The following is a 20,862-nucleotide window of genomic DNA, read 5'->3' as shown; positions in this document are numbered from 1 at the left end:
AAGACAGGAAAGAAGGGTTATTATGAAAGAGAAACCGTTAAATAACACTTCCTAAATTTGATGACTTGACTATAACACACACTCACTCTCTATCTCGTCCCTTTTGTCTTTTGCTTCCTGGTGCGCCAGGGTTTCTTCCGCCGCAGTATCCAGAAGAACATGGTGTACACCTGCCACCGAGACAAGAACTGTCAGATTAACAAGGTCACACGCAACCGTTGCCAATACTGCAGGCTGCAGAAGTGCTTTGAGGTCGGCATGTCCAAGGAAGGTGAGTCCACCTGGACTGGAGTCCCAAGAGATCGAGAAACCAACTTCCAAAACATGGATATTCACACACTCACACTCACACACTCACACACACACACACACACACACACACACACACACACACACACACACACACACACACACACACACACACACACACACACAATGGCAGACTCTGTTTCAGTCATAGATCAAGACACTGTATGACATACTGAGAACCTTGAAGACATTGGCAAGCAGTTGATGTTTAGATTCTACTTGGCTCAGATCAGACTTTTTTTTTTTACCACAAAGGAAAAGATCTGACATGATTCACACAGTGTGAATATATTGATCTATTAATGTTCAGTCAGAGGCTCTGGGAAACTATGCAGCCAAAGCAGATGATGAGCCTACCAGGGGTGGTGATCGGGGCGAGGCTGGGCACCGTACCAATCATATGACTAATCCCTTTACGAAATGATTTCTGACTTCCTGTTTCACAACAGAACCTCACCCCTATGGCAAGCACAAACACTGCTTTCATTCATAACGACAACCGATCAGAAAACAAGATTTTCAGTTTTGACTAAGCTTATGCGGTCCGAATGCATCCAGTGTACTGAATCAAACACACAGTTGTGACCCGTTTAGCTTGAACTTGTGTGTGTGTGTGTAAGTGGCAGTTTGTTGCCCTTCACCGAGCCCGTGGGACATGTATGTGGGTGTAATGTTTGTGTGGGATGTGTGTTAAGGCCGGGATCACATTGTGCCTCTGCTATTACTGGATATCCTGAGAGGAAGGAAAGTCGGGGAGGAGGAGGGAGAGGAGGCCGAGAGTGGAGGATTGGCTTATGTGCACTGGTCAAGTGGATAGAGAGATGGACGAGGAAGAGAGCGAGTGATAAGAAAGAGATAGCCAGTGTCCGACCCTTGCTAAAGGAAATATGTTAATACTGTTAAGAGCAAACCTCCGTTGGAACTGAGTTATTTTTCCCACTAGTGAGCCCAATATCCTTGACAATGGTGAAAGACACAGAGCATGAGTGCTGTGGATGTTTTTACACGTGATCGCAGATAAAGAAGAGGAACATTCTGTCGCTGATCTGTGTTTCATCTTGTTTTTCTTTCAAAAGCGGTGCGAAATGACAGAAACAAGAAGAAGAAGGATGTAAAGGAGGAGTTGGTGCTACCAGAGAGCTATGAGCTAAGTGGGGAACTAGAGGAGTTGGTCAATAAAGTCAGCAAAGCTCACAAAGAAACCTTCCCGTCACTTGGCCAATTGGGCAAATATACCACCGTAAGTCACACCCACACGCACGCACACACAGAGCCTCCACCACGGTTCACTCATACTGTGTGTGGCAACAACATTCTTCCAGCTATGCCGTCACTGAGGGCTCCCAGATTGCATGCAAAGATGTAAATTCACCGTAGCTTTCCCAACATAGTAGTGGTTTAACGAATTCAGTTCCACATTACGCCATCTGTGTGGCCTCTGAATGATTGATGCAACATGTAAATGTTTTTCTCCCCCCCCCCCACCTTGATTGATGTAAAATGTAAATGTGTTGTGGGGCTCGGACACGCTCACCCTAAATGCGGACAGGGTTGTACGCCGCCTCTGTAACAATATACTGATCTGTGTGTGTTCAGAACTCCAGCTCAGACACCCGCGTCCAGCTGGATCTGGGTTTATGGGACAAGTTCAGTGAGCTCTCCACCAAATGCATCATCAAGATTGTGGAATTTGCCAAGCGGCTGCCAGGTTTCACCACCCTCACCATCGCTGACCAGATCACTCTACTTAAGTCTGCCTGCCTGGACATACTGGTGAGGAACCTTTTTCTTTGTTGTTCCCTTTTGTCCTCTTTGCTTGCTCTTTTCTTACAAAATCAGCTTACTTGACAGATGAGGGAATGCTTGCATCTGGTGGTAAAAAGTGGTATTGCAGGAAGGTTTGCCCACTTCATCCTTGGTGTGAAAATAGTTAAAGACACGTGTCACTCTGAGCTGATATCTATGAGTTGAGCTGCTGCCAATGAATCTCCATTACATCATATTTTGATGAAGTTTTCCACCTTCTTGTGCTCACAGATGCTGAGGATCTGCACACGCTACACTCCAGAACAGGATACTATGACCTTCTCAGACGGCCTGACTCTGAACCGAACTCAGATGCACAACGCCGGTTTCGGACCCCTCACAGACCTGGTGTTTGCCTTTGCTGGCCAGCTTCTACCCCTGGAGATGGACGACACAGAGACTGGCCTTCTCAGCGCCATCTGCCTCATCTGTGGAGGTACTGCACAGATGACAATATAAATTGCAAAGGCGGAAGTGGCTTTAGTAAATCTTTGTTTCAGCATTCCTGTCACTGCTTTGACGGGATAAGCATTGCACAGAAAATTATTTAAATATATATATTTTTTAAACTTTTTTTATTAATAACATTATTTAAAGTATATTAGAACGTTCTACAATTTTTAAACGTGTTATGACAATGTACATTTCTGGTAAATAATAAATAATACAATATGTTTTCTGTACACTTCATCAGACCGTATGGATCTAGAGGAGCCCCAGAAAGTGGATAAGCTGCAAGAGCCTCTCCTTGAGGCTCTGAAGATCTACGCCCGCCGCCGCCGCCCCAACAAACCTCACATGTTCCCCCGCATGCTGATGAAGATCACCGACCTCAGGGGCATCAGCACTAAGGGTAAGTGTGAAGAGAGTAATTCCAAGAACAAATTCTGTTTTGTTCGTGTCCTCTTTGTGGCAGCGAATAAATAACGTGATTATAATAATTTATCATCACCGTGCTCTCTGCTTGCAGGTGCAGAGAGAGCCATCACTCTAAAGATGGAGATCCCAGGGCCAATGCCTCCTTTGATCAGGGAGATGCTCGAGAACCCAGAGGCCTTTGAAGACCAAACGGAGGACAACGAGAGCCCGCCACCTCCGCCACCGCCACCACCTCCACCACCAGCCCAGGTCAAGCAGGAGGCTGAGGATGAGGACGACAGCTGGGCCACAGAGAACGGGAGCGAGCCATCGCCGGAGGAGGATGAAGACGACGACGACGACGTGGGGGATGAAGATCGAGACAGGGGCTCGGACAGTGATGGGGAGCCCTGGGGCGTTCTGGATGCCATAGATGGGTCGAGGAAAGGCATTGTTGGGAGGGCGCAGTGAACAGAGCATTTCAAACATACACACGCTCATGCACATACAGGTTCAAACACACATATTAAAACACACACACACACACACACCCTCACTCACTCTCCCACCTCAACAAAATGCTGGCCTTCCCTCGTACTGCACATTACTGTGTCCTCCACAGCGGAGCACAGCAGAGCCTTATGTGTACAGACACTTCTAACTCAGGCCACATGGTCCATGACAAGTGAACTACAGAGAAATAAAGTAACGGAGAGATGACAGTAAATCATATGAACTCCTGGCATAGCCAAGAGGCAAGTTGCCGTGACAAACAGAACCTCTTTGAGAAAGCTTCACGTCTCTTTTTCCTCCACTGTTGTTGTTTATATCGAAATAGGGGAAGGGCCAAAACAGACACCTGAACTGAGCAGTTGACTCCGATGGATTACAACAAGCACATTTCTCAAAAGACAACAAGAGTACAGGGCAAAACCAAATCAAGTATGCTAATCTTTTGTTTTTGTGGTTATTGCTTTTGAATATTGTTTTCAATTTTACTTTTCTTTTTTTTTCAATTAATGAATAAGTCCATACATATCTATATACCATTATATTTTTGTCTTTATTTGTTATTCTGGTTTTATATATGAATCCTTTTAGACAAGTTTTTTTCTTTTCTTTGAAGAGCTTTCCTAAGAAGATATTCTGAGGGAAAGAAGGGTAATCAGAACTGGCTGGCTCTTCCTTATCAGCTACATATGCTTGACTGGAGCTTTTTTGGGGCACTTTGGCTCACTGTGGATGTCAATGATAATCAACCCAGAGGACTATTGTTTTGTTGCAGTGACTTAATCAGTTTCTGTTATCAGGGAATTGGCATTATTCTCGTTGCAGCCGACTAATGCTGTCAGTGCTGAAAGTAAGTATCTTTGTGCCAAAGTTAGGAAAAGTCATCTTGGGAGCATGAGTTTGACCACTGGCCGGGACGCCAGCCACCATCCAGCGATCCTCACAGCGGCACGGTCACTCACACATGCACCAACACACAAACGCACACACAAACACACATGTTGTACACACACACACACACACACACACACACACACACACACACACGTACACCCTCAGCTGTAGCAGATACCGAGTGCCCCGGACAAGAGATTTACACTTGACCGAATATGTAGCACTTTTGTGATCCTCTATTCACGTAAGGTCACATCTCGTCCGCCGAGAGTAGAGTTACTGTCTGGGGGCTTATATTTCCGTTAGCATGTCTAAACTGATGATAGCATCAACATATTCAATACAATCAACATTAGAGCACTCCCCGATGACGTCAGTTGACGAATGCACACTTTCAGCAAGGACAAAAACATCCATACATAGCAGCATCATGCATCAACACAACGATCAAAGACATATGCAAGTCGAAAGCAGGAATCTTCATGGAAGACATTTTGGATTCAGACTCAGGGCTTTTCAGTAAGGACCAAACTCTCGCTGCATTCAGGCTCCCTAGAAACAGGCAATATTTATGTGTGTATTCTTGACTCTGTTTTGATCAGCGCAACTCCTCTGCGTGTACATAGAAGGTGACAAGTCTGAGACTCAGCATGGGTGCCAGCCTGACTCTCCCATAGGGGGACGCATCATCGTAGTCATCGTCACTGCCCCGCCTGTGTGCTCGTGCTGGCATCCAAGCAGCAAACTGCCTTCTCATCCCAAAAGCCATTATATCGTCTTGTCTTGTGTACATTCTCACTTCTCTTTAATGAGCAGTGGAGGATTTTGTGTTCTCATGTATCATTTCTTTATTGCCAAAATGTCTCGGAGTGTGGCTGGTATACAGCACAGAGTTTATCTTTCCTGTCTCTTTGAAGCAATATGAACATTCTTTCTGTAGCGGCGAGAGATCCCTGTGTGTGTGTGTGTGTGTGTGTGTGTGTGTGTGTGTGTGTGTGTGTGTGTGTGTGTGTGTGTGTGTGTGTGAGAATATGCTTTTACATGTTTTGAGTCATTGGGTGAATGACCACATCCCCTCTCCTTCTCTCGCTGCTGGGCTGTCATGACGTCAATGATGGTAATGCAGGCAGAACTTTGAGATTACGTTGTTTTTGTTTTTTCAACTTGGCCAAGGTGTTGTCCACTCTCTGTTTATGTCAACTATTGTCATACAAAGAAAAGCCATATAAACAGTAAGAGGCACAATAAACTACTTTTGTGAAATTACTGGACTTTTTTTATTTATTCTATTGTTTTGCACAAAACATTTTTTTCTCGTATGATCAGAAATGTCCATTCATACAAGGAAACATGAAGCACACAGTCCCCTGAACCTGTACTGTCGTTGAGTGAATGGAATATATGCATTTTACAAGATATCAGTAGAGGGAGCTCTTGCACCGCTACTGCAGGCTGCACTGCTTCACTGCAGTGGAGGAGCTGGTCTGCAGGTCGAGAGCTGTGCAGAGGCTAATAATTCACTGCCTCCTGCTGAACAAGGACATCAGATAAAGGTCTGCTCCCAAGATTTGTTCACTGTGCAGATGGAGGTGAAAACACCTATAGTTTTGTCTTGATAGAGTGGTTTAGAATTTAAAAAGTAAATCTATCTGTTATGATTCATTTATTGAATTTGAGAAAGGTGGACAAATGAACAAAAAAAAAGTGCACCTTTTGAAAGATGCACACCACAACAAATTTAAAAAGATAGATCAGATATAATTTGTGTATCTCAATTTTAGATACATCACATGAAAGAGATATAAGCAGTTGATTAATTGGTCTTTTTTTAAGCAAACTTTTTGAAAAGATGCAAAAGAGTCCAACTTCTAAAATATTATTATTAGTATGATTATTATTTTTGCTAGTATTATTGTTGTTATTGCTAATAATGATAATAACAATAATACCCACATTTATGAAGCACTTTTTCAAACAAGATACAAAGTGCTTTACACAAATTTAAAAAAGACAATAAGCAAACAATAAGACATGCTGCTTTGTATAACATTGAATACTTTTGGTTTTGGACATTTGAAAGCGTCGCCCTCTGCTCTGGAAAGTTGTGATGGGCTCTCTTCTTCTATTTTGGGGTGTTTTGGACTAAACCATTAATCAAAGAAACCCCAAAAAATATTATAATGAAAATAAACATTAGTGGCAGCCCCAGTGATCAGTCATGTTCATGTTAGAGTTACTTCAGGGTGCTGCTTCAGCTGAACAGTCAGTACGTTTTATTGGAATCATGCGATATTTGATCTTGTCGAAGCATCTTGGATCCAAAACAGAATCTGGTTTGGTAATGACCTGTGAAATGTGAAAGGACATGCAGTCTTAAACTCAACTCAAAGGCATCACATTTGTTAGAAAACATTTGAAACAAGCAGATGAATAAACAGAAAAAACTGGATTCCTTATAAACATCACCAAAAAATCACCACTTACACATTTGTCACCAACTTATTACCTTGAGTACATCACCGTCACCGATGAAACCAGCTCTCTTTACATCCTGATGAAGAACAGAAACCCTCTTTGTAAAGGGATACTAATAGTACACATCTCTCATTTTTCAGCGTACCAGTGTGGTATACTAATGTCTCACCTTGATTTTATTAATAGAGAGAGAGAGAGAGAGAGAAAAGATAAAGAGAGAGAAAGAGAGAGAGAGAATCAGAAGAGGGTGATAAACGGAGATGAGATCCTATCAATTATATGATTACTTTAATTAACTATCATTAAAGACAGATCAATAACACCAGACTGGAATTAAAATAAGGCCCATACATTATACACTATTTTACAAGGAACAATCAAATAGCCTCATACACTGAGCCCCTGGAAGGTGTTGCCATGGGAACCTATTGGAGGGTTTGGGTGTGCTTGGGGGAATTTAAAAGAGCCGGGCAAGATTTCTATATACTCATCCTTCCATATCACTGATGCTGGATTAACTAATTACTTGAGTTAGGAAGGCTTATTGACTGGAAATGGGAAAAATAGATGGAAATGTGTAAAGAAAAAGCCCCAGGGGGAAAAAAAGGTATAACTCTACAATGAATTAATAAAGGGTAAGAATCTCCCTTGTAATATTCTTACTGCCTCAGGACATCAATTATTCATAAAACATAGTAAAGAATCCATAAAAGTAGGTCATGAGTGCGGCATACCAAAGAAATTAATTTGAATATTTAAACACAGCGAGAGCACATCCACCGAGTTTACTCTGAACATGAGCAAACTGTCGGGATAATGGATCAGGAGCGGCTGGCTGCTCGGAGTGTGATCGGGAGGATAAAGCTCACTGAACCCAAGAGCTCCTGCAGTAAGGGAGGAAGGGCCTGGGCTCGAGGTGCGATAAAGGCAGCGTGGAGGTGCATGTGACCTGGGTTTGATGTGATAAAAACAAACTGTGGGGTCTTTCTGTAAAGCTATGTCTACAATGCACAGAGGTTATGTGGCATGTGCCGGATGCATGGAGCTGGAAGCTGGGTCACAATGTGAAACAGCAATCATTTTCAGTGCGTCTGATGCTTGGTTCAGAACAGACAAAAAGGACAAGTTCGTCATTTGTTACATATGCAGCAAATCCAAAGAGGGTTGGGAATCAGTGAAGGGAAGAGAGGAGAGGTGAGGGGAAGGTGAGAAACGTTCTCAAGTGCAACGACTATAAATTTAACACCCTCCACTGTGTGAGCAGAGAGGCAGGCGGGCGATCTTAAAGAAAGGGTAATGGGGAAAGTGATGAAGAAACGGGTAAAGGTATCTGTGCTGAGAGTGAGAATGGAGGGTGCGCCAGCCGGGAGGAAGAGGGAATAAACAAGGCCAGGTAGAGGAAGGGGTGATTTGGGGAAGGGGAGCGAGAGGTGGGGAAGGCGAGTGTCGGGGTCATAAAAACTAGGAGATGTGTTCTGGCCTCTGGGTCTTCATATCTTTTACATTTCTAATTAAAAGAGATAAAGAGTGAGGGAGTCATCAATCCCACAGTGATTTCCCAGTTAAGGTTTTAGAGGGGGCTGTAAACTAGGCAGCCCAGCATCATTGATTTTATAATTAGCTATCGTCACCCCAGACTTAAGATGGAGGGAGTGTGGTGGAGGGAGCTTCGAGTTTAAAAGACGGAGCAGGAGACTGCCGTAGGAGTTTGGAGGCACAAGGATAAAGATGATGATGAGGAGGTCAGGCCTAAGGGGAGAGTGCAAGAGAGCCAAAGGTGAGCAGAGAGAAGAAAAAAAAGTATCTGAAACAGGCAATGAGCCAAAAGGGGATAGAGGTTAAATAGCTGTGTGAAAAGAAATGGCATGGTTAATTACCAGTGAAATGTCATGTGAGGATCTAAATATTGCAATGATCTTTGGCCAGAAAAAGACACATTAGATCCAATAATGGATACATAAACCATTTTATTACACATAACCCCACCCCAACCCTGTTACATGACTGATAAGAAAATACACGGCGGTGTACATATGGGATAACCTTCACACACAAAACTTCAAAACAAACCATAACCACTGGAGCTTTATTGCAACCGGAGACGATGTCCTGGACGAGGAGCACTCGTACTGTAGATCTCAGTGGAACAACAAAAAAACAACATCCCTAAGACATAAAGTCAGATTACAACCACAAACAACTATGGACTATAGAGGATACATGTAGTGTAGTGTGCTATCTTATGGGAAAGAATACCAGGCTCCTCAAAACATATACAAGGAGACTCAACATGTACTGCAACACCAGAACCCAGTGACACATAAATGAGAGGTGACTACTTTCACAATCCTGGTGCTTCCTGTTTGAACATTCAAAGCAATTCCTTTCACCTTAAACACAACGTGCAAAAATCATTCCCTTTCATTAGCTCCGATATCTTGCAACAATATAACTCACATCTTAATAGAGCCAAAGTGAGTATTTCAAAGCAGAAGGAGATAACATAAAAGTGTAGATAAAATACATACGTAAACACAACACACCATGGTAATGATTAAGATAATGATGAAAAGACACAACTGACATATTAAGTATCCATATATCAACTTTTTTCATCTAAAAACTCTTATATAGTAAAAAATAGGGTGCAAATACAGCAGATAAAATCAAGCATCAAAGCGTCGAGCAAATTTTCTGAGCCAAGCATGGAACATTTTGTCATACATTGCACAGACGGCTGTGTGAAAGAAAAACTCTTTTAAACTAAACCTGAATATAGTTTAATTGCAGCATAACTCAAGTTAATTATAAATAGAAAATCATGAAAAATGCACACAGTATTGATTAAAAGGTAGGCAGCTATTTTTATTAGGCAGTATATTGCCATAGGGCTCGGGGAAAACCCCCTCCACCATGTCATTGTGTCAGGATCTATAAAGATGATTTTCTTTGACTCTTTTTTGAATTATTTTAGGCAAAAATGTATAACTGTGTGAATGTGAGATTTCTGTACAATACAAACTGTAACAAACACTCAATATCCGAATGGCCAGCTAGTAAATCGAGGATCATTAAAAAGTAAAAACCGCAGCTGATCTATAGTGTAAAGCACATGAGCATTAATTTGATAATAATGATTATAGGAAGGTGCTGAAGTAGAAAGTTGCATCTGGCATCTATTTAATAGACTTTAAACACAATCTGTTCAATAAGCTTTCTATATAAAATGCTTGTCCGTCTTAGAGCGTCTCTGCATCACTAAATCTCCTTAACTGCATCCGCACGACAACAATCAAGTGCTCTTGCTGACAAGAAAGTGCATATCAAATCTTACTTGTGAGTAAATGGAGGAGAAATATGATGTCATAGACCTATATTACTGCAATATAATTCTAGCATGATGCTGTATCATTATTACTTTATGCTGCCGTGAATAGCGTTCAAACCTGCTGTGGGGAATTTAATGCTGGAAGAGACTTTTGCCATGATTTCCAGTGGAGCTGGGCCTGCACAAAACATCATAATTACAGTGCCTGTCATGAATCCTAATCACAAATGTCATAAAAACGACATAACATCCATCGTTAAGCTCTCGACATTGCAATGATTCAACAGAAATAATTCTGCCACAGCCCGCAAACTCTCAAACACCAGAGCCCATGTCCAAAAGGACGCGGTTTTCAAACTGTGCAAAAGTCTTATGTCAGTCATAAACAGTGTCGACCTGCCACCACAAGCATTATGTCATTCCTAACAACAAAACAGCTAGAGCAATAATAACACAAAAGTTAGAGGGGAAAACCAGGGGTCACGGCATATATGATGTCAATTGCATATTACCATTTTGTCTGCGTAGTGTTTGAGCTCTATATGTGCTTGTTAGTGGAAGTAATGTGGAACCACATTAACTCCAAGAAAAGTAACCCTTCTCCTCTTTTTGATCCCCCGCCATGGCTGGATGTCCACCGGTTACCATAGCGAGGTGTCGGCCAGATCACTGGAGGAGGAGACAAAGCAGAGTGTGCATGTGTGAAAAACTGAAAGCAACACACAGTGTGGTTGAAAGAGGAGGTTAGACTGAAGGAGCGGCTGAGTGGGAGAGAGAGGGCTTTAATGATGCTGAAAATTGGCCCATGACTGCAGTGCACCCCTCAGGTAAATCATTGCTACAGCTTGCTGTCAACTTATCTGTCCCCTTGTCCTCCCATCTCGCCCCAACTCTGTCTCTCACAGTCTCCCTGACTCAACTTCTTTTACGAGCACATATTCAAAACTTCCATCTTCCAGCCATACTCACCCTGTCACCATAAATAATTGGTCACATGTGTCTGTGTGCTTTCGCAAGCTTTGAATTCATTGTGTAAGCCTTTCTGTGTGGAAACTCAGTACTTGGGTACTACGCTTGAGTACAATTACTTCATTCTTCATTTTTTTAGATATTTTAGGACTTTACTTTACATTTAAGAAAGAAATATGACACGTTTTACTCCCCTGCGTTTATCTGGCTGCTGTGTTCACTAATTACTTTGCAGAGTAAGGTTGTACACACAAATCAAGTCGTAAGCTCATAAAAAATGATGCATTGCTGGAGTTTAAAACCAGCCAGCATGGCAGGAAGAAATTTGTTGGCTTGTTTGGCCTCAAATAAATTTTAATTTCAATATGCAGCCAGCAATGCAAAGCTCCAGTTTTGAACATTAAATCTTCAACTGTGCTCATTTTTTTTGTGATCGTCTTATTGTCACTTGCCAAACCATCCATTAATCTAAACCAAATCCTGCAATATATTTCTCGGGAAGACAAGTGGCATGTCCATGTATCCAGTCACATTAGACCGCAGTAGTATTTGAAATAGTTAGCTCAGTAGCAATGTTAAATACTTCCATGTGTGATCAAATGCATGACATTTGACCTCCCTTAATACTTGAGTGTTGGCTGTGTGTGTGTGTGTGTGTGTGTGTGGTATTCTATGTCTGAACATGTGATAGGACTGGAGGTTGTACCTGAGAACAGTGTCCATGTGTTCAGGCAGCAAAAGGGCTGTTTCCTCTCCAGAGCTGTGCCCTCCACACTTAAGTGTATCAGATTCCTCCTCCTTAACACCAGAGAACAACACACACACACACACACACACACACACACACACACACACACACACACACACACACACACACACACACACACACACAGCAGCCATTACAGACGAATAACTTTCAGACGAGTGACCTAATTGCTTCTCGGAGATAATGTCTGCATCAAACGATCCACTGCCCGTGTTTAACTGGTGTGCACAGTTATCAGCATGAGGACATTGCTAATTTTCTGTATCACGTACAATTAGACTATGGTGATGCTGAATGGTGGGGATAGCGTGTCTCACCGAATCAGAGCTGTGCGCCAAAGTGTCAGCGTCGGTCTGGCGTGGCGAGGAGAGCGGGGCCGGCTGGTTGATGACCACTGTGCTCCTCTCCACCTCCCTGGGGGAGGGAGGAGGGGTGGCAAGGAGCAAGGAATCCGGGTGACCCTGCTCACACAGGCTGTAGTGTCCCAGAGGTCTTGGTGGACGGAGGGGCTGCAAAGCCTCTGGGTTCTCGTCCTCGTCCTCAGATAACACACTGCCAGGCCGATCTGCCAATTAGAGACATTGGCAAAGAAAAAGTGGTCACTTCGCCCCCACAACATATGTATTCTGATCAATATTTAGTGTTGCTGTTCATTGATAGTTAACTCTTATATTGTTCACATCTGCAGGGCATACAGTTGATTAATGTGGCTCCATTCACCTGTAGGGGCAATCGGGGGAGCGCTCCACTTGGCAATGACCACTGCGCCCATCTTCTGCTCCAGCTGACAGATGTACTCCATCAACTCCTGTAGTGGAAAATACATCATCTCACACACAGGGCCGGACTTTCATCATGGCTTCAGCAGCCATCACCCTCGTAACCCTCATCATGTCTGACTTCTTCAAGCTAAAGCCACATAAAATACATTTACACACACACACACACACACACACACACACACACACACACACACACACACACACAACATTGCTATTACATAAATATTATTATCAGTGTTCAATAAACATGTTTGATTTATGATGTGTCACAGATTGGCTGCTATGCTCCTATATATGGCATATGTTAAAATTAAGCTGGACACTGATTTTAAAAACAATGACTAACTCTGCCAGTAGCAAGCAAACGTGATGGTGGTTAGCCAACAGAAACACTTTAACAGCAGTAGCACTGACTGCCCTGAAATCCTTGATTTATATTGCACTATAAACAATTTATATTGCACAATAACAGCTAAGAAGACAACAACAGACAGAAGATTCCCAACACCTGGGACACTTACAATCCCTGTATACTTGTGAATATGTTCCATCAGTAGGCTTCAGGATATGAACACATTATACACATATTTTAGAGAAAAATGATCTTATAGGTGAACTCAAGCTGGAGAGTGGTACAAATTGTCACAATAAAATTGTAAAATCGAAGGCTGATAATGACTGAATTACTGCAGTTGTGAACTGATTAGGATAAAACAGTTACGGTTTACTTATTATTCCATACAAGCTATTCATTAGCCTTGAGATCAGCTGATAAGGACACATTGTCAGGGCCTGTGGCACCATACACGCAGTGTTTACACATGAATATACCATCTCAAAATGTTTTTGGACAAACTTCAAAGATTCAAGTTGTCCCCTATGCCTAACCAAAGTGTGTTTCTGACCTGCTTCTCTGCAAGTAGCTGCTCCTTCTCTTTTTGGGCGACCCTTAGGCTGGCCTTCAGCTCCTGGAGCTCCCTGCGGGTTTCACTCAGCTGAACCTGCAGGTCAGATATCAGAAGCAACATGTCAGAATCATCCAACAGTTACTGGGATTTCAGAGTGACAATGTGTCGTATACAAAGTACATCTCAGTAAAGCTAAAATGATTGAAAATTAACTTTTTTAAGAGATTAGATGAGAAGATCATTGTACTCTCTTTTCTGTGTGGTGAATGTAGTTTAATTTTCCAAAATTAACCTCTAACAAGAAACACTGAATGTGCTTAAGTTCTTTATCGTCTTTCTCACCCGGTTGCAATCCTTTTCTCTCCCCAGCTCAACCTCCTGCTTCACTCTCTCCATCCTCTCCTCTTGCAGCCTCTCTTCCATCCTCTGCATCTCTGCGTTGAGTTTCTCAAGACGCTCGTGGTCCTTCTGTCAGGGTGACACACACACACACACACACACACACACACACACACACACACACATATATATACGTTTAACACTATATACACCTAACTCAACTGCTCAGCTGCAGTACCCAATAAGATAAACACTTAAAATAGCTGTTGTGAAACTTCATGACATCTAACTAAAACATTTTGACAGTGATTTGCTGTATATATGCCAAAATATATGTAAAACGTTGGCTCTAACACAGTACATTTTCTAAAAGCTCCACTTCAGATTCTATGTTCTGCACGGATACAGTACCTCAGCAGTGCGCTGCAGATTCTGCCTCTCCTGGGCCCAGCGGGCTCTTCCCTCTCTCATGGCCAGACTGGAATCTGCAAGCTGAAGGGTGAGTTGGGCAGCCTGCAGACGAGCCTGATGCAAGTCTGTCTGACCGTGATCCCTCTGGGCCACCATGGCACTGAGATCACTCCTCAAGCCCTCTGCAGCACGCTCGTTCAGGTTCAGACGCTCCCTCAGGCTCCGCATCTCCTTCAGTGTGCCCTCGTTCTCCGCCTGGCCATAATGGGGCAATAAAGCGTGTGTTGGCTCCATATCTGTAACTGCAGGTGAATTGCTACAGAATGCCAGTCTGGAAAATAACTATTACTGAATTTGAGATGCCATGGTCATGTTTTAAGTCCATTCTAGCAAAATTTCAGAATGTGCTGTCATACAAGTCTTATTTAAAGTGAAGCATATCTATGAAGAAAACCACAAAGAAAAGGTATAATAAAAAACAACATCCCAACTCCGGTAATTTCGTTTGTCTCAAACTAATTCTGGTGACAGTTGCAAATACCTTTCCACTTAAAGGAAGTGCTGAATTTCGAACAAGTATTCTTGTGGTGGTCAAAGCACACATTTGAAGTCTAGCATGCAGATTTGCCTCCGCCTTTAACTATGAATTCCTACATTATTCTCAACCCTGCTTTTCAATCCCGTCACCTCTTTCCTATGGGCAGTGGTGAGTTTCTGGGTGAGGGTGGTGATGCTGTTTTGGAGCTGCAGGACACTTGTGTCTCTCTGGGCCAGTGAATTCCTCAAGACCTGGAACTCCTTAGACAGACTTCGGAGTTCACCTTCTGTCTGTTCCAGCTTTGTCTAAAAAAAGAGACACGACACAGATGGAAAAAGAGAGTGAAATGTGGAAGAAAATAACAACTATGACACAGGTTTAATTTAGATATACAGCATGCTTTGAATGATAATTACCTGAAGGCTCTTTCTGTCACTCTCCTCTTCTGTTTTCTGATTTCCTGCCCTCTTTACTCTTTCTTTCATCCTGTGGACACAGATTTAGTTACTGATGATCACAAGTATTCATGAGACCCACATAAAACTAAAAGAGAGAGGAGGGAAAATAAAAACCAAAATGTCATACCTTTCCAACTCAGTCTCTCTTTCCACTGTTCTCTGAGTCAGGGTTTTGATATCCTCCTCCAGCTGTTTGATTCGCACTTTGCTCGCCTCGCTCGTATCCAATAAAGCACATTTCTCCTGGGCTAGTGATTCTCCAAAAGCCTGCACCTCCTAACAGACCAGAGGCATTTCCCATTTTTATAAGAATTTTTAATTTATCTTGACATAGGTTACCCATATGAAAATATGTTACATTTAAGATTTTAATATAACAACCAAAACATTGTATTAAATTACTGGATAATTTTATATTACCAAAGATAGGGTATTGTTTGAGCAGAGATGTGCTTTTCATCAAAGAATAGGGGTACAGATATGTATACGTATGGAAATAACAGGCAAATTGTTCCTAAACAAATGATCTTGCCCGTCATTTGCCTATAGCTCTATACGCCACCTTTTGCTCCATCTCCATCTCCTTGATCTTCTCTCGCCTCTGCTTCAGCTCTTCCTGCAGCCTGGCGATATCACTTTCTAGCCCTCTGTGTCTTCTGTCCCAGGCCTCCCTCGCTCTCTTGTACTCCTCCTGGTCTTTCTCCCTCTGCCTGTTTGCCGCCTCCTGTGCCTGCAGCAGCTCAACGCGCTCTCGCAGACATTCCTGCAGTCGACCCTGACCAGAGACAGGTGGATGCATGGGGAATCACAGTTGTGTCATTGTGTGCCAGCATTAAACAACAGTATTGATTTCCCATCATATGTGTTTTATCAGCACTCATTAATTTACAAAACTGATAACATACTCTCCTTCACTATGTTATGGAGTAAATATTTTCTGTTTTGTTATGTTCACCTGCAGCAGTTCAGCTCGAGGCACTACCAGCAACATGCCTGTGGCTCCTTCCTCTCCATAGGGCTCCTCCTCAAGGGTCACCAGATCCTCAAGAGGCTTCGGAGCGCAGAAAGTGAATTCGGAGCTGCGGGAGAACACTTCTCCCTTTGCATCAATATATACAAACTCATAATTTTGGGAGCTGGTCTTGGGTAGGTAGGAGGCTAAAATATAGTGGAAAAAAAGATGAGACATGTTACAATCCATTTTCAGTGAAGACATATTGTGTTTCAAAGTTACCCAATGTTGTTCTTCCCATCATGCTGTGTTGAACAAAGAACAAGATGGAAGCTAAGTGCACTATCGATAACTAGATAATATAACTAATTTTGGAAGAGCTAATCACCTTTTAAAATATAAATATTTATGAAACCCGACAGTATTTGGTAGCCATACAATATGAGCCTTTAAAAAGTTTACACATTATTTGACATTTATATGGCTTTAATATTCTAATGCATACAAAATTACATTTGCAAAATGAAAATTCAACTTGTATTTCCAATTAATGTTGTTGTATTGCAGCAACATTGATTTATGAGCAGCGTCCTGCATAACAGCTTCCCACCACCAGGGGCAGCACCCAGGTCTTTCTGCGCAGGTGAGCGTGAAAAGGATGGCGTAGTTTCGCGCCCATTTTCTTTGAATGGTGTTCGCTAACTTGTCTGAATTACGTGCGTGCAAGATGAGGTCGCTACTTTAAAAAAATGTCCCTTCCCTGAACATCGTCGAGAAGTCCAGCTTTCCTCGAGTGAGTTCCCGTTCTCGTTATTATTCTGTAAAGTATTTAATGACAGTGCTGTTTCAGGACAAGCTCACTTTTACCAACTGCTGCTTGCAAACGTTTAGCTTTAGTTAGCCAGTCAGATGCGCTTTTTTCGGACACACGGGTTCGCTTGGACGAGGATATCGAGTTTCATCTCTGAGTTGAGTGATTGGTCTATACAAGTGTAGCATGACGTCGCAGTTATTGAAGCAGGTCAACACGGTTACCGTCAGCTTCAGCGGAAAAATACAACTTCCGGTTTCGTTAGTTCGTTAGATGGGAAGCGAGCCGCCAACACAGCCAATAATCCACTGTATTGTCTTCGGAGTTCAGAGAGTTCGTCAACCCGGCAGGATGCCAGGGCCCTGCCCGCCTAAATTAATGTTATTAATTACAACGGTGGTTCCCTTGCAATGGAATGTCAAACTGGCCTATACTCTAATTCAGTGGTTCTGAAATGGGGGCACGTGAAGGCAGAGCCTATATTTAAAAGTACATTTAACTTAAACATAATTATTTAATACATATTCAATCAAATATATGTGTAAGTTCATAAACTACATTTTATATATTCTATATTAAATCAGACACTGATTGCACAGTGCTGTGTATTACTTCTTTTTTTTTTTTTTTCAGCCAAAAATGCTTTGTGCTGGTTAGGGGGTACTTTGCTGAAGAAATATCTCACAGGGGTTACATCACTGAAAAAAGGTTGAGAACCACTGCTCTAATTGGCACGCTCAAACTAACTGCTCTTTAAACAATGTTTCCAAATGTCTACACATGTTAAATGTATAAGATACCTGTTCAGCAAGCCGTTGCTGTGTGTCTCTGCATATTAGATCCCAAATTACCCAATTATACCCAATCGTGGATTTGCCTTCCATGGGGATTTTTTTTCCATGGGGAAACTTTTACCAGTTTGGTGTTTTACCAAATCAATTGTTGTGCTATTAGCATACACTTGCAACTGACTTTCAACCATAACCATATTTGTCCACCATTTTCATAATTCTGTCATTTTTATCCCCAACAAATCCGGCAGGAACTGATGAAGTACTCCCGTGCCTCCTGCTTCCCACCACATCCATGCTTCCCACTCTGACCGGTGAGCAGTGAGCCACACAGCCTGTGACGTCTTCCAGCCCATAAAGTAAGCTAACCTAATATTATCCTTATCTCACACAGACTATAGCTTCGTGTTTAGAATGATTTACTTTTCTGTTTCACAACACATGAACAGTAAAGTGGCCAGATGGAAAACCGACAGCAAGCATAGAGCAAAGTTTATGAGCTGTATTGTAACTTACAGCACCAGCTTAGATCACAGTGCAGGCAACCTTCTTTTTAAATCACTGCATGGCTGATGATAAGGAAGCATCAGCGGTTTCTTTAGACTTTCCTCCCTCTGCTCTTCTTCAAATGAAGAATGACATTGTCATTATGTCAAAGTTAGTGATAAGTCACTATACTACAGGTCAATGCCACACCTGCTGCACGCGTGCCCCTCACACTGAATCAGGCTTATCAGTTGTCAGTCATGGACAGGATGGAGTGGGCAGTGTATTTTGGACCAGTAGTAGTTAGAGTAGCCTTTGACAAAGGCATTGTCTTTGTCATCCTCATTACTCAAACTCCTGCATCCTTAAGAAATTCATTTAAAGCTTGACATACTGTGCTTGTGTTAGAAACCAAGCTGACAGGGATATTTGTCTTCTGAAGAGGATATTTTTCCTTTTACATCTGTGAAAATACTCTTTTAAAATAGAAGGGACTTACATTTTCCTCCATTTCAATACACCAGTTGCTAGCCTTTTGTGTACAAGAGAGCAATTCAATTTACAGAAACATCAATCTCCTGCTGAAGGTTTTATGTGCCGATCTAAGCACCGTACCAGTATAGATTCTGGCTAACTATGGGAAATAAAATACAATTAGAAAACAAGGGCATGAGTACCCTGGAAGTGCACACAACAGTTGACATTTGTGCCCTCTTGATAGTCAGCCGGCGCCAGAGCCCAGACAAATGTGTGGTAGTCTTTCACTGACGACCATCCAACCTGAGGGAGAAAAGGTGTCGTTATTTTGCAGTTGATGCATAAACTCTTTATTCACTTTGTGACGGTTAACAATACCTTGAAGAGACCTATCCAGTCATTGCTGGCCCAGCTGTGCTGTGAGCTAAGTGTGTAGTGACAATCGACTCTGCTCTGAGGGAAGTAGCTGCTGCCCACGTTTCTGAACTCCACCCGCCAAGCCTCTTCCATGGCAACACAAAAGAAAGGCAGGCTACGTTGCACCTACAGGGGAAAAAACATTGTTCAAACTTGAGTTGGTATTTTTCCAGTTTATTCCGTCAAATTTCATGGTTAAAAAAACAACCTGACCTGCAGGGTTACATGAGCTAATTGTGAAATAGGTAAGAGGTGACCAACCAGACGGACAGACGACAGTCTGTGAATATTTATTCAGTGTAAGAAGATATCCTGACTGAGCGTACATTTGAAGACACCAGAACTAAACCTCGGTGACAGCATGGCCTTTGAGCAACATGACATATTACATGTTTGTCACTCGGGCTATTTCAGTCATTGCTATCCTTTGCTATTGTACACCATCACGTGTAAGCATGCAGTACAAGGTGTGTGGGGCCTACATCATGCATAGGGCTCAAATTCTACCAAAGTGTACCCGTAGGTACACTTTTATGAAACGTCAGCCTGCAGTTAACAACATTACATGGAGACGTGTGTGGCTTACAGGGAGCATTATTTATTCAGTTAGTATCGTATGTTAAACTGTTGGCTGTCCCCTGCCAGGCATTCTAATGTGACAACATGTGCAAGGAAAAAAGACTTGGAGGAAACTCTAAAAGCCCCATTTTGGCTTACAGTGTACATATACTGCAATTGTGAATTAACTGTGTATACCCTGTGCTACAGTCATGATTTAATATATAGGGATGGGTACGTTTTCTACTTTAGTAAAGCATTCTGCTAAACTTGGAAGAAACTTTTCTTCTCTAAATAGTGCAGAACATTTTTGCAGACGCCGTCAAAAACAAAACAAAACAGATCCGTGACTAAAATTATATAGTAGCTTTCGGAGGGTTCACGTTACACAGCTCAAGGCTTGAGGCCCAACATTAGCACATGTCGAGAAAACACAGTGCCATGCACGTCGATGCAAGCTTGGGAAGACAAACGTGTCAACAAAGCCACTGGAGGTATTTTGGGACCTGTAGCCTGCTCGTCAATAATCATTGTCCAATTAATTAATGTGATGCGCGTGCGTGTCAGGCAAGACAATAACAGGCTTTGTTAACTACAAAAGACATCTGCGCACATTATCTCTCGACCGTCTCGGGTATCTCGCTTACCTTTTTTATATCCCTTACTTGTCTGTAAACGGTCTAAACGAGCTGTCTCTCTATCGGATACGGCGCTCACGATGCGTCAGAAAACAACAAAACATGAGCGATTCAGACGCGCTTTCCTTCTCGGACTCAGTTGCTCCACTAACCCGAAACAATAACAAAAAAAACAAAGCACAACACAAGCGTGACAGCTTCACTTCCACTGCGGCATTGTGGGAACTGTTGTTAACCTCGTCGATACAACTGCGCTGTAACAGCCCCTTTAAACTACAATCCCCAGACTCGCAGCAGAATAGCAGAGGTCGCGCTGCACGTAATACGATGCTCCTCGTCGGCACCCGTTGTTTTTCTCATCGGATGTCAAAGCGCGGAGAG

At 42.5% G+C, this 20,862-nt stretch overlaps 2 protein-coding genes across 3 annotated transcripts in view; one reads left to right on the top strand and one right to left on the bottom strand.

The window, feature by feature from the left end:
- The window catches only part of rarga (retinoic acid receptor gamma a), a gene marked incomplete at its 5' end in the record, with an annotated part of 29,223 nt that extends 23,580 nt beyond the window's left edge, over positions 1–5,643 (top strand). For both annotated transcript variants that reach the window (XM_079225610.1, XM_079225611.1), the window contains 6 exons: positions 130–271; positions 1,386–1,549; positions 1,906–2,082; positions 2,347–2,551; positions 2,810–2,968; positions 3,086–5,643. In XM_079225610.1, the coding sequence (XP_079081736.1) occupies positions 130–271; positions 1,386–1,549; positions 1,906–2,082; positions 2,347–2,551; positions 2,810–2,968; positions 3,086–3,444 (1,206 nt within the window). In that variant the 3' untranslated portion in view covers positions 3,445–5,643. The remainder of the gene's footprint in view (positions 1–129; positions 272–1,385; positions 1,550–1,905; positions 2,083–2,346; positions 2,552–2,809; positions 2,969–3,085) is intronic.
- A 3,158-nt stretch (positions 5,644–8,801) lies between these two features.
- Positions 8,802–19,378, bottom strand: calcoco1a (calcium binding and coiled-coil domain 1a; the record flags this gene model as incomplete). The annotated part of the gene is made up of 14 exons (XM_079225545.1): positions 8,802–10,849; positions 11,856–11,947; positions 12,233–12,480; positions 12,636–12,723; positions 13,603–13,698; positions 13,948–14,073; positions 14,356–14,610; positions 15,043–15,198; positions 15,310–15,379; positions 15,479–15,627; positions 15,914–16,126; positions 16,307–16,509; positions 19,069–19,171; positions 19,247–19,378. 14 exons carry the CDS (start codon positions 19,376–19,378, stop codon positions 10,822–10,824), a joined length of 1,959 nt encoding a protein of 652 aa, XP_079081671.1. The 3' UTR covers positions 8,802–10,821.
- Positions 19,379–20,862: the final 1,484 nt, after the last annotated feature.

Source organism: Taurulus bubalis, assembly GCF_910589615.1.
Source record: "Taurulus bubalis genome assembly, chromosome: 11".
NCBI classification, from domain to species: Eukaryota; Metazoa; Chordata; class Actinopteri; order Perciformes; family Cottidae; genus Taurulus; species Taurulus bubalis.
This window is presented reverse-complemented; position numbering and strand designations above follow the sequence as displayed.